A 17,264-nucleotide genomic window follows, 5' to 3' on the forward strand; every position below is an offset into this window, starting at 1 on the left:
GGTTTGATAGGTGCTCATGATGAAATTACGTAAACTGAGATGTTTACATTACATCTAAGAATTTGTCAAAGTTTGGGATGGGTTGCGTCCTCCTATCACACACACAGTAATGTTTTCTCTTGAGTTATGGCGTGGTTTTTACAGGATCATTTTCCTGGGACATTCTGAGGTTAGAGAAATTGTCAATGTAATTTACAACACTGTTTTTTCAGAGATGATGGGAATAAGCACACCCCTCAGGGATGACTCACAGCAAAGCACATCAGGTTTCAATTACAAGAAGAAAAAAACTATGCAGACACAGTTCATTGCCCCGGGACATGATATTTAAACGGGTGTGTGTGTTTGTGTGTCAGTGACAGATAAAGCACCGAGCAGACCTCTCTGTCAGATCACAGCTTCTTCACTTGTAGAGTAGACCGGTTTCACCTGGAGGATCGATCACAGAGATGAGGCTCTGTGCCTGGGCTGGAGCTCGCTGTCTCCTGCCTGTCCTGGTTCTTCTGACTGTCCTCCATGTCAAAGCAGACCAGCAGCCACCCAAGGAGAGACACTATTACATCGCTGCTGTTGAGATCGACTGGAACTACTCTGGAAATGACACACACAGGTAGGATGAATTACAAGAATTAGACATGCAAAAGGTGTTGAGGACGATATTTTAATTATTATCTAATTCCATTATTTTATATTGTATTTTTGTCTTATTCTTAATATTATTTTAATTTGTAAACTTATCTAATCTGACTTCTGTTATTGAAATTGTATGTACCGTGTAAAAACAGTTGTTTAATTTCTTTGGCAGCCTTGTTCTTCAACCTATCATAGTATTAGCTTTACTCTGAAACACACACATTTAGAGACACTCTGGATCACAAACATCCAAATCAGAAATACCTTATTGATCCCCGAGGGGGGAAATAAGACTATTTATACAGTTGCTCTGATATATAAGAGTAAAAAAATATAAGAAAAATAGGAATGAAGGAAATTATGTGCACAATGCTACAATATATAACACAATATATGTAGAGTAATTCAAATAAATAATAAAATAAGAATAATAACAAATATGTAAAAATATGTGCATCAAACACATCCAATATATAACCAGTGTAAATAAGTAAATACAAATAAATAAATGCTAAGAAGTGTGTTAAATATAAATGCAAGAATAGAATAAATAAGAATTATATTTAACTCCTGTGCTTGTTTTATGCATGTTAGTGACCTAGATGATAGGGTGTACTGTCCTAGACCACTAACAATTTGTCATTATTTATTTATATGTTTATTTTCTTTTAACTATGACTATTTTATTTTATTTGTATATTTGTGTGTTTTTTTTGTGTGTTTTTTTTGTACACTTCTTTTCCTTTTAGTTGTGTGCCCTCTGGGTATTGTCATGGGTGGGATATCTATCAGTCCAAACATGTTTGTGCAGTGGATTGTTAGAGGTGTATTAACAAAATTTAGAAATAAACATATAAGAATATTTCTTGACATGTACAGTATAAATGTAGTGTTAATTCACAGTTGAATTATTGCACGTTAGGTCTGGTCGACATCCATCTGGTACGACATGTGTCTCCCTCATGTGCTGATTCATACTTTGTGTTTTTCCTTCGTTCCTTAGGGTCGGTCCCACCTATAAGAAAGTGGTCTTTCGGGAATATGACGAAGACTTCAGACAGGCGAAGACTCATCCCTCCTGGCTAGGTAAACTTTGGGTTTCCATGAATGAACACATCGTCTGTCTGGCTTCTCCTGTCTCTATAAATTCCCTTTCCACTCAGATATTCACTTTTATTTCCTAATCATTTTCCCAGAAAGGAATTGATATGTACAGTACATAATTGTTATTTCTCAACATGTCCTTTGGTAGTAATTAGTGGGGGAATTAAAATGTGTTCAACTGGTACATTTATTTCAGTTTGTTAGTAGAAATAACACAAAATAATAGTCATTATATACAGATTATACAGAGGGGGGAGAAACTAAAGGGCAAACAAATGTGTAGAAACAAAACAAATGCAGATGCTTCAATACAGACTTCACTGAGTAGTGTGTTGAGCATGGTCTTCATAGATCTCAAACCAAATGAACACCTACAGTATGGGAGATTTTGTAGAGACTTGTCAGGCTCCACCACCATAATTAAAACAACAAATAAGAGAATATCCTTAGGATGAATGTTGTTCATCCTTCCAGTTGAAAGACTAAAATGTTCTTCAAACTTAAGCTGATATTACAACAAGCCTGTATTTAGTTTTTCCGTTAATGTGTCGCAAGTATGTCGCACAGCGCAGTGACGTAAATAAGCAGCTTCCAATTTTAGATGAATTTCCTAGATTGTTCAGAAAAACGTCCGACTCTGTGTCACAGTTTCACTTCCTTCTATCATTACAAACGTTATAAATCAGCTGGTACTTTCACCAATTGAATACTTTTTCCATTTTCCTTATAATGAGTACATTTTGCTCTCCAGGAATGTTCCTTAGAAATAACAGTTACATATTAATTCCTTTCTAGGAAAGCATCAGGTAAATAAGAGAACATTAAAGTATATGGGCAGATTGTGAAATTACATTTGTCGTTGATGATTCAGTATGACTTTACATCACGTTTACGTCATGATGATGTACAAAAACATGCACGATTCCAAATAAACCTAAGCGTGTCTTTCCTCTGCAGGTCTCCTCGGACCCACACTGAGGGCGGAGCAGGGCGAGACTATTGTGGTCACTTTCAGAAACATGGCCACCGGACCGCACAGCATCCACCCACACGGGGTCGCTTACGGGAAACAGTCAGAAGGTGGGTGTCTGTTAACCCAGCTGCACATGAGTCCGACAGCTGTGTCGAACCCAAAGACAGCAGTAACACTCTGCAACGCTGTCTGTTAGGGTCATTGTGGGCGCTCATGATGTTACTCATTCCAATAATTACACAAGATTGGCCAACACAACAAACAACCTTGTTTGTCTTTTTCTAAAATATTAACCAGGACAGGCAGATTATCAAAGTAGACGGTACTGAAGTCCAACAGGACTCATCGCTAAGCCTTAGGAAATCACTGTCTGTGTCCAGCAGAGAGGAATAACAGGACATTTCTGCTATTGTGGATGAAGGAAATTAACAATAAGCGCTCCTTAATTTGCTCTTAATGCAAAAGTCAGAGTGCAGAAGAATTCAAAATTAAACAAAAGCTTGCAGGAAACTCTTCATTTAGTCTTTTTTTAGGGACTTGAGTCACAAATTTTATTAGAAAAGTCGATAATCCCTTCAGACCTCTGCTCGGCAATGGTATTTAATTAATTGTTAGACCTTTTTTTGCTCTTATTCAAACTGAATGCTCCGTTTGTTTTTGCAGGAGCCCACTACTTTGACAACACATCACAGAAAGAGAAAGAGGATGATGTAGTGCAGCCGAACAGAGAACACGTTTACTACTGGGAGGTGACGTCACAGGTTGCTCCACAGCAACATGACCCCACCTGTCTCACCTACACCTACATCTCCCACAAAAATGTTGTGCAGGACTACAACTCAGGCCTCATTGGTGCTTTACTCATCTGCAAGCCTGGTAAGCAGCAAAACGAGGCTGTGTTTCAAGTAACAAAATATCAGTTTCCACTGCACCTACAGTACATAATCTCTCTCTCCCATTCTTTCTCTCTCTCAGGCAGTCTGGATGAGTCGGGGAAACAGAAAGCCGTCCACCAGGAGTATGTGTTCCTCTTCGGGGTGTTTGATGAGAGAGAGAGCAAGTACAAACCATACAGCTACGGCAACAATGTGAAATACACCATCAACGGATACACGATGGGATCTCTACCTGGTTAGTCTGTCCAGTCATTTAGCACTCATTGAGTTAGAGAGTGAGCCAGTCAGTCAGTTGTTCAGGTATCCTTGGAGATTTTTTTTTAAAAACATGATACGCAGATGACACATCAGGACACCTCAGACTGAGTTCTGGTTAATAGACAGACCAGTGTGTAATTAACTGTCAGTATCCATAACAACAAAACTGATGGTTCACGCTATCATGGGTTAAACTGACAGTGATGACTTAAACCCCAGACAGTATTTTTTTGTTTGATATGTATAGGGCAGGAACACGCCTATTTTTTCATTGTTAATTAATCTCTTGATTATTTTTTTGATTAATAGATTAGTCCAGTGGTTCTCAACCTGGGGGTTGGAACCCCCAAGGGGATCGCAAGATAATTTCTGAGGATCGCCAGACGAGGTCTAATAACTAGACTGGGGAATGCTTTTTCCCATCTGTTTATGTCGCGACTTGAAAAGGTTAAGAACCACTGGTTTAGTCAATAATAAGTCAGAAAAATAGTTTAATTATAGTTTAATATTAATTGAATACTTCCTTATTTCTAATTTGGAACACAGGAGCTTTAATAGTGATGTATTATTTTACCGTTGTGGCTACTACTAAATACTTCCTCCAGCACTGTTTATATGTACAGACTCATGGTGAGTGGCACAGGTCACTGTGTACGGTATGTGGTGTACAGGATGTCCAGCAAAGGATTTCAATGATAAATACACACAACGTGACCAACAGTTTCCTCTTTTCTGTGCAGACGTCAGTATGTGTGCCTATGCCTCTGTGAGCCTGCACCTGCTGGGTATGAGCTCAGAGCCCGAGGTGTTCTCAGTGCACATGAACGGGCAGGTGCTGCAGCAGAACAGCCATAAAGTGTCATCAGTGGGCCTGATCAGCGGCTCCACTGCCACCGCCAGCATGGTGGCGCTCCACACAGGCCGCTGGCTGCTCTCCTCTCACACCATCAAGCACATGGAGGGTACGTGTTTCCTCTACTCATGAGATGAATAGATCCATCATCCACCATGAAATATATTTACAAGGAATAAATGTGTTTCTGCATTGTTTGCAGCTGGCATGCATGGTTTCGTGGATGTGAAAAAGTGTGACGGCTTCAAAGCGCCCCTGCGACGGATGACCACTGAACAGAAACGATACAGCAGGGAGTGGATATACTACATAGCTGCTGAGGAGATTGTCTGGGACTATGCACCGAATATGCCAGAACACGTTGACGAGTAAGAAGCATTTACAGATACATTTTATGGCATTTTTAAAAGTGCACATGCAAACTAATCAGACATCCCTCTGTAGCAAAGTATATCCTTTGTGTTTAAGGCGCTACTGTGGTATTTTAATGAATCACTATTGCATTTAAATGACCTAAGATACAATTGTTCTGTTTATTGTCAAAAGGGATAATATAGTGCTGCTGATTAGAGTGTCTCTTCCCACTAAACCTGCTTTAGGCTAAACATATTAGGAGTTATTTTCCGTCTTTCACTCTGCTGCAATCTCTAAACTATTTAAGCCCGATTTGAACTAGAAGAACAGTTTTGCACCGATTAAAAACACCAGTGTCACACAGCTTGAATTACAGCGTTTTAAACGGTCTCGCTATTTTATGGAAGTTATATCAATGTGTCAAAATTAAATGAAACCTCTTATCTTTTTTCTGTATAGGGACTTTAAGTTCCAGTACCTGAGACAGTCCTCGACACGCATCGGTGGGAAGTACAAGAAGGCCGTGTACACGCTGTACAAAAATGAGTCATTCACCGAGAAGTTAGAGTCCAAGCAAAGGAAAAATGAGCTCGGCATCTTGGGCCCGGTGATCAAAGCGCAAATCAGAGATGTCATCAAGGTGAGATCAATTCAAATCGAATTTTATAGCACCTTATCAGCAAAATTATAACACAAAGTGCCACTCATAACACACTACATTACAGAACACCAAAAAAATACAATATCATCGAATTCAAAGACCTCATCCACATTCTGGAAATCATCTAAATATTCAGCCATGACCTTGAAAATCTTTTAGATTAAAAACGGCTGCAGTTTCTACACAGTTCATCAGCTGTGGATATAAACACTATCAAATTAAAGCTGAAAGTCAGCACTTTAATAGTCAGTGGTATTTCAAATCAGTGACTGTGAGTGCAAAGCCAACTCACGAATCATGTGTCATTCGAATACTCAGCTTATCAGGCATTTATTTATCATTGTCTAGTGTCTACAGACGGCGTGTCCTCACACATCCTCCTATCCTTTTACAGATTGTCTTTAAGAACATGGCCTCCAGGCCCTACAGCATCTACCCACATGGACTGACGATAGAGAAGTCAGATGAAGGAGTCAACTACCCAGCAGGAGGTACTAAATCTCTCCTCACACTAAAACACTTAATACACTGGTTTCATTTTATAAAAAGATTACAATTAAATTGATATCTCGATGTGTTTGCCAGGCAACCATTCTCATGGCGTTCAGCCAGGTGAGACACACACCTACATATGGAAAGTGGTCGACGAGGACGAGCCTTTCGACGCAGACTCTCGATGTCTGACACGACTGTACCACAGCGCAGTGGACACACCGCGAGACATCGCCTCGGGACTGATCGGACAAATCCTCATCTGCAAGAGTCGGTCCCTCAATATCAGGGGTGTGCAGGTAAAAAGATGCTAGCGGCATGGCTCAAGAGATGGCAATGTTGGTCTGTCTGTCAATCGGTTGGTCTATTGATATCAGTTTAACAAATGTACACAGTAGTATGTAACAATCAAAACTATGTGTTTGGTTTGTAGCTGAAGGCAGACAAGGAGCAGCATGCTATGTTGGCTGTATTCGATGAGAACAAGAGTTGGTATGTGGATGAAAACATTCGCCAATACTGCGATCGATCCAGAGTCAACAAGGCAGACCCGGACTTTTATAAGTCCAATGTCATGCACAGTAAGTTTATCCATAATCGGATTGAAGCTCATCCTGAAAGATCTGATAATATTCACTCCATTATTTCTTCATATATCTAACTGTGTTGCCTGTCATGTAAATTTCCTCACAGCAATTAATGGCTATGTGTTTGAGAGCGGCCCGCTCTTGGGCTTCTGCAACGGTGAGATTGCAACATGGCACGTGTCCAGCATTGGAGCACAGGACTACATCCAGACGGCTACTTTCTATGGCCATCCATTTGAGGTGAATGGGCGGACAGAGGACATCCTCAGCCTCTACCCTATGACTGGAGAGACCATCACGATGAACATGGACAACATTGGTCAGTCAGGGCTTACGGTGCCTTTTTTTAGTCAAATTATGTATTGTGTACCCAAATATTTCATCTGCAGGGATACTTTTAAAGTTACTACAAGGAACTTTTTACTGGTGATGAACCAGTGTCAATTTCACCTACGCAAGCAAACGAGATGATCAGCGAGAATATTGGCTATTTCTATTTAGTTATTCTGAATGCCTGAATCTGGTCCGATTCCACTTGAAATCAGACTAAACTCCTTTAGCTCAGACTCCAACTGGAGAACCAGAACCAGGACTGACTGGGACAGACTGTCAGACCCTGCTGCAGTAAAATTAGAGGTTTTCTAAAGGGACTCTGGTTCTCGGAAACACTACCGCTTTTGTCCACAGGGACCGCCAGAATCAACACAAAATAAAAGTTCCTTGTAGTAGCTTTAAAATAATATATATATATATATTCGTACATATATGTAGGACTATGTGTAAGTCCATAGAGACCATTGTGCCACCATCCGAAACTTGAAAACTGCACATGAAAAAAGACAGCTGCTTAGTGTTTCATGGATGATTTTTTTGTGTCTCTCTTGAACCAGGTGTCTGGCTCCTCGCTTCCCTGAATTCCCATGAGACAACCAAAGGAATGCGTGTTAAGTTCCAGGATGTCGAGTGCTATCGCGACCGCATGTATGAGTACAACGACTACGACGATCCAACGGTGAACAAAGAATTTACCGAGTGGAACCCTATGAGCTTGGATGAGATCAAGAAGAAAGAAGAGAAGCCAAAACCTGCAAAAGAAACGCCCAAGGAGCCAGACATTTACACGGAAATGTTTGCAGACGAATTAGGTCTCAGGTCTAAGAAGAACCAAACTATTGACACAGATGTGGAGGAGCTGGACCTCTCTTTCCTCGACTATGATGTTATTGATGTTGACAGAGATATGGATATCACCTTTAACTACAAGGAGACAAAGGATATAAGTGTGACCTCTATTTCAGAGCCAAATGCACTAAATGAGACATTATTTTCAAACTGGAATGAGACAGATGGATTAAACCTTACAGCAGTTAATTTGCTGAACCAAAGCATCAGTGAGAATACAACACATATGCACAACAGTAGTACGCCATCAACTTTTGGCAATTCTTCTGTGAATAAAACAGAGAACATAACCACTTTTTATAGCCCAGATATATTACTCAAGAATGACAGCATAACTACAAATAGCAGTGTTGTTGCAGAGATTACCAATTTTACGGTAACACTACAAGAAACTGCCAATCTTACTGTAACTTTAAATTCAAGCTCCATCTTGGACACTGAAAGAATGAATGCAACCCTGACTGGTGATAACCAGACTTCTGAGGACGTGATCTTGGAGGAGGACTCCGAGGAGAGACTCACCAGAGGGGACGTGTTTTCTTACTCTGTGCCGCTATCCAATACCAGCACCAACAATCAGAGTACGCCAGAGGGCAACGCAACCAAGGATGATGTGAATAGCACAGCGGCTAACGTGTCAGCAGATGGAACAAACCGTTCATCGTCTATTATAACAGCTGATGTTGGAGAGTTTAACATTAGCAGCGTAGACAGAAGCAACTTGACCATCTTAGAGTTGGGGGTGGAGAACAAAACCAGTGACAATGACTCCCTGATCACCACAGCAAAGCCGGAGCATGCACTTAAAATTAATTCCTCTGAAAATGTGACTATTCCAGCCAATTCCAGCATAGAAAATGTAACAAACGTTTTGCTCGAAACTGGGCCCCAGAATGTCACAGTGAATATATCCAGATCAAATTCATCAGAGGAGATTATTTTAGAGAGTAGGGAGAATGTCACAGCTCTTCTTGATGAGTTGAACCGCACATCTTCTGCAGAACGTTTCTCCAATGAGACCCAGTCCCTCTCCAGTTATGCAGTAAGCGATTCTGAGAGCATGGAAGAAGTGCTCATCTACCTCACAGAAAACCAAACAGAGGTGATTAAAACCACCTCCGTCAAAACGGTGGGCCACAACTGGACTTATGAGGGAACTCACCAAACGGAACTTGTGGAGATTCCCGACTACATGATGAAATATTTCGGGAAAGAAACCCCTAAAACGACGCCAATTCCAAAAAAGAAGACCAAGAAGGTGAACATGCGACAGTGGCCCCAGAAGGGCCAAGGCATGAAAACAAAGAGGAGGAAGGAGTACAAGGCTCAAGCCAGGATTGGCTTACCATTCTCCCCTCGTGGATTCAATCCAGGTCTAACCCCGCGTGGGTCACGACCCATTCCTCCACAACCTGTCTCTGATGAGAAGCAGCTCATTAACGAGCCTGTGGTCATCGGCGTGCCCCGGCCCGATTTCAGTGACTACGAGCTGTATGTTCCCGGGGACGATCCGGATCATCTACAGCTGGAGGGGGAAAATGTGAACGCAGATGAATATGAGTATGTAACCTACATAGACCCTTACAGCGGTCATGAAGACATCAAGAATCTCAACCTGGATGACACCACCAAATACTACTTGAAATTCTCAGGCCCAAATGTGAAGACTTACTTCATCGCTGCAGAGGAGGTTGAGTGGGACTACGCTGGCTACGGACAGAGGTAAGTTCAGCAAGAAAAGCTCATATGACATTTGAAAAGATATGACTAAAGCAGGAATGAAGCTGAAATAAGGTCCTGTTGTCACCACAGAAGGCAAGACAATTCGCAACAAGACAGCAGACAAACAAAGTTCACCAAAGTGGTTTTCCGAGCTTACTTGGACAGCAGCTTCAGCACGCCGGACATCCGTGGAGAGATGGATGAGCATCTGGGCATCCTGGGACCGGTCATCAAGGCGGAGGTCGAACAAAGCATCATGGTAAGACTGGCAGCATAATCTGTATAACTCTTCTGGGATCTCACATTTTCTAATTTTATACCCAACAGCCAGTTAGCTTAGCTTAGTACAAAGACTGAAAACGGGGGGAATGGCTAGTCATTCTCCGTCCAAAGGTAACAATCCATCTGCCATCTCTAAAGCTCACTAATTAACTTGTTAAATCAATAGATGTATATAAGAAATGGATGTAGTCACGGTGACGTCATCTGTTGGTTTGTGGACTGCCATTTTGAAGCCTCAAGTTCGGCATTTTGGCCGTCGCCATCTTGGTTCTTTGCAACCAGAATGACGTAGGTAGAGCTAAGTACAACCGAACGCTAAATAAGTCATTTTTAGGCAACCAAAAAGGTTATAATTCATTTTCATGAACTGAAAACGCACTGTGAAAGGGTTAAAGTGTTAAGACGAAAACACGAACAATGGCGTGGTAGCGACCTGTCAATCACAGGTGCCCTAAAGCATCCCCTGCTTTATGGTCTAGTTGACGCTAAGTGGGACCATAATTCACTAAATGAACATAATGCTGTATTGAAGAAGACTTGAAACTAGCGATTTCAGACCATAAACTCATGTTTACAATGTTTACTGAGGTAATACATCAGGTGAGAAGTAGGCTCATTTTCTCATAGACTTCTATACAATCAGACTTCTTTTTGCAACCAGAGGAGTCGCCCCCTGCTGGCTGTTAGAAAGAATGCAAGTTTAAGGCACTTCAACATTGGCTTCACTTTTCAGACCTGGAGGTAGCCCACTTGGTTACAGTCTTTGTGCTTAACTAAGCTAACTGGCTTCTGGCTGTCGATTCATATTTTCCCCCACAGACATGAGAGTTGTATTGATCTTTTCATCTAACTCTCGACACAAAAATAAATATGCCTATTTTCCAAAGTGTCTAACTATTCCTTTAAAGCCATGCCTATCCAACCACATAATGTGTCTTTTTGTCTTGTAGGTGGTGTTCAGGAACAAAGCCCACCGTCCGTACTCCTTACACCCAAAAGGGGTTTCCTATACCAAGCAGACGGAGGGTCTGTCCTATGAGGATGGCTCTAAGTACTGGTATAAATATGACAACGAGGTTCAACCCAATACCACCTACACATACATATGGAAGGTCCATTCTATGGTTGGGCCAATGCCAGGGGAGTCTCACTGTCGGACATGGGCCTACTATTCAGGCGTTAATCCTGTAAGTAATCTGTAATTTGTAGATAATTATTAGCTAAATATAAGTTTAGTATGGTAGGCATTGGAGAAATGCTATTTACAAATACAAATTAAAGGAACTGTATGTAGAATTTGAGTTTGTGACCGTGGCAACCCCTAGTGGCAGAATGAAAACATGAACAGGCTGGATTGTGTAATTTCTCTACAAAGACAAATTTATGCCATCAGAATAATTTGAAAGATGCTAAATCATTCTACATATAGGAGCTTTAAATTAAGATTAAACTAATTGTGACATGTGTATGTTTAGGTTGAGCACATTGGATTGTGTTCACATTTTAATAATAACATTAAACTTAATGTATGCTCTGTCTCTTAGGAAAGGGATATCCACTCTGGCCTGATTGGGCCTCTGCTGGTGTGTCGAGAGGGCACCCTGGCCACAGAGGTACCAAACATGAGGGAGTTCATGCTGCTTTTCATGACCTTCGATGAGTCGCAGAGCTGGTACTACGAGGAGAACTACGAGATGATGCAGAGGAAAAACCGAAGGAGAGTTATGGACCCCCACCTCAAGGACAACCTCAAGTTCCACTGTAAGTATGACCTCCAACTAGCCTATTATTAAGGACCCGTGTGTAACATTTAAAGGAATCTATTGGCAGAAATGGAATATAATATTAATAAGTATGTTTTCTTTAGTGTATAATCACCTAAGAAAAAGAATCGTTGTGTTTCCGTTAGCTTAGAATGAGCCGATTATATCTACATAGGTAGCGGGTCCTCTTCACGGAAACTGCCATGTTGCACTGCCGAACGTACAAACCAAACACTTAACGTTTCCTGCTTGGGCCAGAGTCGAAAACGTTACTCGCTGCTGTCGCTTCCACTCTCTCTCTCTTGCTTCACCACTCACTTCCCACGTTCACACACACTCTAAGCCATTTGTGTTTTTGGCCACCATAGTTCTTCTACACGCTTGGCACACATGAGAGGCTTCAGCTGGTTGCAATCTGCAACCTCACCGCTATATACCGCCAGATCCTACACACTGCTCCTTTAAATGATCCTCCAACCCAGATCTTTTAAATATGATAACCAAAATGATATAACATGCTAATTTAAACACAGTATGTACATCCACAGTTAATAATATATCAGTGTATCAAATATGGTATTGTAGGTAGTAATGACTGAGTTGCAATTTCTTCCATGCATTCAAGATTTATCAGTTACAGAACAGAAATGATAAATGTCTTTCTGTCTGTTGTTTCCCTAGCCATCAATGGCATTACATACAACCTGAAGGGCCTGAGGATGTACACCGACCAGCTGGTGTGCTGGCACCTGATCAACATGGGTTCTCCCAAAGACTTTCAGAGCGTCCACTTCCACGGACAGACGTTCATCCACAAGAAGATCACCAGCTACAGACAGGCCGTCTACCCGCTGCTACCTGGTGAGCAACATAACATCTGTTGCTTTTGTGCTTTCATTATGAATAGAAGTCTATTTGGATTGACAATACGTCAAAGATGTTGTAAAGCAGAGAATAGTTACCGGTGATATTTGATGTCAACATCATAGCAGAGACAATGTGTTTCAACTTTACCAAACTGTCCTTGCAGGGAGCTTTGCTACTCTGGAGATGTATCCATCCAAACCTGGCCTGTGGCAGCTGGAGACGGAGGTCGGTTTCAGCCAACAGAAGGGCATGCAGACCCTCTTTCTGGTTCTAGATAATGGTACAAACAACTAAACACAACTCTGCAGCATTTAGACATACTGTTGTGTTGTGTTTTAATACTGAAATATTGCTTTTATGTTTCCTCCCAGACTGCTTCCGCTCGCTGGGTTTAGAATCAAGCAGCGTGAAAGACGAGCAGATCACAGCAATCAACACTAGAAGTAGCCACGCCTCCTCCTGTCACTATTGACAACAAATGCACTGTTATCCTACTAACATCACAATGAAATTATTCCAGTATAGTTATAAGCAAATATGTCACTAGAGGAATGTTATTTATATATTTCCATCTTTGAAGGATACTGGGAGCCACATCTTGCCAGACTGAACAACCCGGGGAAATACAACGCATGGAGCACAGAACAGAACAGGAGCTGGATTCAGGTGTGTGTTGTAGGTGTTATAAGTGTGCGTGTTTGATTACATATGTGCGCTTGCTTTCTATGTGAATACAATCTGGACTCTCCCCTGTGCAGGTGGACTTCCAGCGGCCAGTTGTGATAAGCCAGGTGGCCACACAGGGAGCCAGGGAGATGTTCTATTCGCAGTATGTGGTGGAGTACACCATCTCCTACAGCACCGACCGCCGGAAGTGGATCTTCTATAAGGGCGACAGCAGGAGCTTCAGGAAGGTGGGAGAAGTTTGATCACAATGCAATCAGCTACAAACTAAGAGAGAAGTGTGTGATCACTTATTTACTTCTCTCTGTCTGTCTCTCACCAGGTATTCACTGGGAATCAGGATGCCAATGAGGTAAAGACAAACACCTTCTTTCCTCCTGTGATTGGACGGTTCATCAGGCTGCACCCCATCAAGTGGCACAACAAGGCCACCGTCCGCATGGAGTTCTATGGCTGTGAGCTTGACGGTAAGACGTCACTGTAAATAAGATAAGATAGGATATACTTTTATTGTCCCCGTGGGGAAATTTTTGTGTGCGTCAAGGTTATAATAGCTTTGAATTTTCAATTAGTTTTTATTTTATTTTAGGTTTTACTTTTCGATTTTTATTTAGTTTAGTTAGTTTTCAGAGTGTGTTTAGTTTTAGTTTTTTTAGTTTGTTTTTGTTAGGGCCAGATAAAATTACTCAGAAGTATGTAGCGCCTTGGTAGCTGAGTGGTTATAGTTCATGCCATATAACAGCAGCGTTCCGGGTTCCAGTCTTGAGACCTTTGTTGCATGTCACACCCCTCCCTCTCTCTCTTTCCCCCATTTCTACTCTGTCAAATAAACGGTGAAAATGCCCCCAAACAAATCTTTAAATGTGACATTTCTGACTCCTGCCTCAGGCTGCTCGGTGCCTCTGGGGATGCAGAGCAGAGCAATAGAAGACCATAGCATCACAGCCAGCTCCACGGCTTCCAGCTGGTACGCTGGAGCTTGGAAATCCTCTTTCGCACGCCTCAACAAACAGGGCTCCGTCAATGCATGGCAGGCTAAGGTACAAATCCTAACACTGACATGATGACAGGTCATAATGAAGTGAGCTTCAGGTAGAATGTCACTGTTCCTGTATAACGCAGGATCGGAGTGATCTGAAAATGTGTGCATTGTGAATTAAATAGCACACTAATTCCTTCAACCTGTCAAACTTATTATCTCTATCTAAACCTCTCCTCCACAGTACAGTGACATGAATCAGTGGCTTCAGGTGGAGCTGCCCGAAATTACAAAGATCACAGGTATCATAACGCAAGGAGCCAAGTCTCTGGGGAAAGAGAAGTACGTCATGTCCTACGCTCTGCAGTACGGCAACGATGGGATGCACTGGAGCCGCTACACAGACGATGAGAGCATCTCTTCCAAGGTGAGCGGTGATAAAATCACATGAACCAGTTCACTGGTGACTGGAGTTATATCAGACTAAACAATATCTTTCTCTCTCTCTCATCAAATCCAGACTTTTTGGGGAAATACAGATAACAACGAACACGTGAAGAACTACATCTACCCTCCTATTTTCGCCCGTTTCATCCGAATCATCCCCAGAAGCTGGATGAACTCCATCACCATGAGAATAGAGCTGCTGGGCTGTGACTTTGAGTGATAATATACACACAGACAGACACATCCATACCAAATGTTGACAGGTCAAGTCAACCATGCACATGCAAGTTAACACACATGCTGACTGAATCATGTAGCGTAAGCCCAGACATATGCACATCCACTCCCACACATAACGGTCATATATGGAGGATACTACATACAGAAATATACTAACTCACAGCCTTTGTGTTCAAGCAAAAGAAAACATACTTTTATTACTTATAGGCCATTTTTTTTAACTCATCCTATGTGCCGAATATATACCCAGTTAAAATAGTTGTAAAACTCATTTGTAAGTGCTGTACATGTGAGTAATATTAACCCTTTTGTCAATAGTTTTACATGTTTTTGAGATAATATATTTTCATTTTGTCTATCACAAATGACTATAAATGGATGTAAATATGTAAGTAGAGATTGTATAATTTATATTTTAATAAATATGATTAATATTCTTATTTTTCGGTGTCGGGCTCAGTGACGTACGAGTACATAAATCTATTTAATGGATTCTGTGTGTCTTCCAAGTATGAGTGCCACTGATATCTTCCCAGGGTGTCTCGAAGGTGTCACTTTCAGCACCTCTGCTGGGGCCGAGCCGCTCTTTAAGCAGCAGCTCAGGGCCTCCAGAGTCAACGGACACGTGCAGCTGCAAACACATGGCATGTTTGTCCATTTGCTGACCATGTTAAACTGGGCACCAGAGGTGTGAAAGTCTCAGCGTGGCTGCCCTGCGTGCTTCTGATCTGTGAAGACAAATCAACTCACAGATAGCTTTATTGATGGACAACTGGCTGTCTGGGGAGCTGTGGGAATACTGTCGCTTCACGTCTGGGAAACAAGTGACACTAAGGGGATGTAATTTAAAAAAAAAAAGACAAATAATAGGCTACAACTATGTCCGGAGAAAGACTAGTGATGTACTTACATTGGTAGCGTTGTTTATCCACTTATTCAGGATGATGAAACTTCATGGAGCACCTGGTGGGAGAGGAAAGGGCATGCTGTAAATGACAGTTTTAGGAGTCTTTTAGTCAAACCATGATAGTTCACAACCTCAACTCAAGGTCCACTTACTTGCTTGTATCAGACCTTTCCACCGTATCATACATGCTGATGAAGACTGTGACACGGTTGAAAGCTCAGAAGCAAGCAATAAGTTGACTGTCAAGCTCAAACTATTTGTTTTCCTGAACATTTTGGGGGGAAATCATCCTACTACTCATGAAAGCAAAGGTAGGACTTCAAAATAAAAACTTACATCAAAATACATCACCATGCTGCCTCTCTCTTGCTCCAGTGGTCTCTTCCTGGTGCATCACCTGACACTGACACACCTACTACCTTTATCATCTCACCTAACAAGTGCCTGATCTGCTGCTTAGTGCCCTTACTAGTGTCTATTGTGCAATTGTGACAGCGCACCACCAGATGTCACTCCAACTTCACCTCTGCTGAAGATCAGGCTGAGACTAAATGATTTCATGTCAGTGTGATGAGGTTCTGTCTATAAGTATAATACTACTAATACTCATTATGAGTAACGTTTGTGCATTAAAGACTGTAAAATGATGTGCAATAACATATGCTGGACACTTTGTGCAATAATCTGGCATCTGGCAAAACTGGCATCTCGCCAATATACATATTGTATTTTTGTATATTGTACTATCTTTTATATTTTGTATATTTATATTGTATTATCTCTTCATTAGCACCTATGGGATTGTCACAATCTCATTTCGTTGTACTACACAATGACAACAAAGGGCTTGAATACATTATAATACAGCAGCAAAGTGGATATTTCGGTGTTAGAGGGTTGTATGTTTGCATGTTTTGTATGTTAAATAATTATTTGTAACAATAACCATTACTGTTATATAAATGCAGTGGAGTAAAAAGTACAATGTTTGCTTCTGATATGAAGTAAAATTGTTATACTCGAGTTAAGCACAGGCGCCTTAAAATTGTAATATAGGACCAGTAGTGAGCTTCACTTTCCACCACTGTTATAAATAGAATACAGCTTCATTTTATTATCATTAATAACATTCAAGTCCAGAGACTGTTGGTTCCTAAATGATGTGTCTGTATGTCTGTCACAGTTTAGTCTGTCCTGATCTGCCTGGTGATACAATCTGAAAAGCACCAACTGGGTCATGATTATTAATATCTGTGGATCATCCTCTGCCAGGCAGCTTGTTTACAAACATACTGTTACGAGGGAGTCATGAGGGAGAGTGGGGGTAACTTCACCCGGGAAAACTTTTATTGGGCACAAACACACACACACACACACACA

At 41.4% G+C, this 17,264-nt stretch overlaps 1 protein-coding gene and 1 long non-coding RNA gene across 2 annotated transcripts; one reads left to right on the plus strand and one right to left on the minus strand.

The window, feature by feature from the left end:
* Positions 1 to 25: 25 nt before the first annotated feature.
* On the plus strand, positions 26 to 15,417 carry f5 (coagulation factor V). The gene is made up of 25 exons (XM_037790613.1): positions 26 to 610; positions 1,637 to 1,719; positions 2,695 to 2,817; positions 3,374 to 3,586; positions 3,686 to 3,841; positions 4,605 to 4,826; positions 4,920 to 5,085; positions 5,531 to 5,711; positions 6,127 to 6,223; positions 6,318 to 6,523; positions 6,658 to 6,805; positions 6,918 to 7,130; positions 7,702 to 9,715; positions 9,806 to 9,974; positions 10,948 to 11,184; positions 11,542 to 11,758; positions 12,442 to 12,621; positions 12,791 to 12,907; positions 12,999 to 13,070; positions 13,208 to 13,293; positions 13,386 to 13,541; positions 13,634 to 13,778; positions 14,200 to 14,351; positions 14,535 to 14,717; positions 14,811 to 15,417. Exons 1-25 carry the CDS (start codon positions 450 to 452, stop codon positions 14,955 to 14,957), a joined length of 5,844 nt encoding a protein of 1,947 aa, XP_037646541.1. The 5' UTR covers positions 26 to 449; the 3' UTR covers positions 14,958 to 15,417.
* Positions 455 to 16,437, minus strand: LOC119500735. The gene is made up of 3 exons (XR_005209679.1): positions 16,221 to 16,437; positions 15,888 to 15,940; positions 455 to 591 (listed from the first exon to the last, which is right to left on the minus strand). It is a non-coding gene; the product is annotated as an uncharacterized LOC119500735 (long non-coding RNA).
* Positions 16,438 to 17,264: the final 827 nt, after the last annotated feature.

The sequence above is a fragment of the Sebastes umbrosus genome, chromosome 13 (assembly GCF_015220745.1).
Source record: "Sebastes umbrosus isolate fSebUmb1 chromosome 13, fSebUmb1.pri, whole genome shotgun sequence".
Classification (NCBI taxonomy): domain Eukaryota; kingdom Metazoa; phylum Chordata; class Actinopteri; order Perciformes; family Sebastidae; genus Sebastes; species Sebastes umbrosus.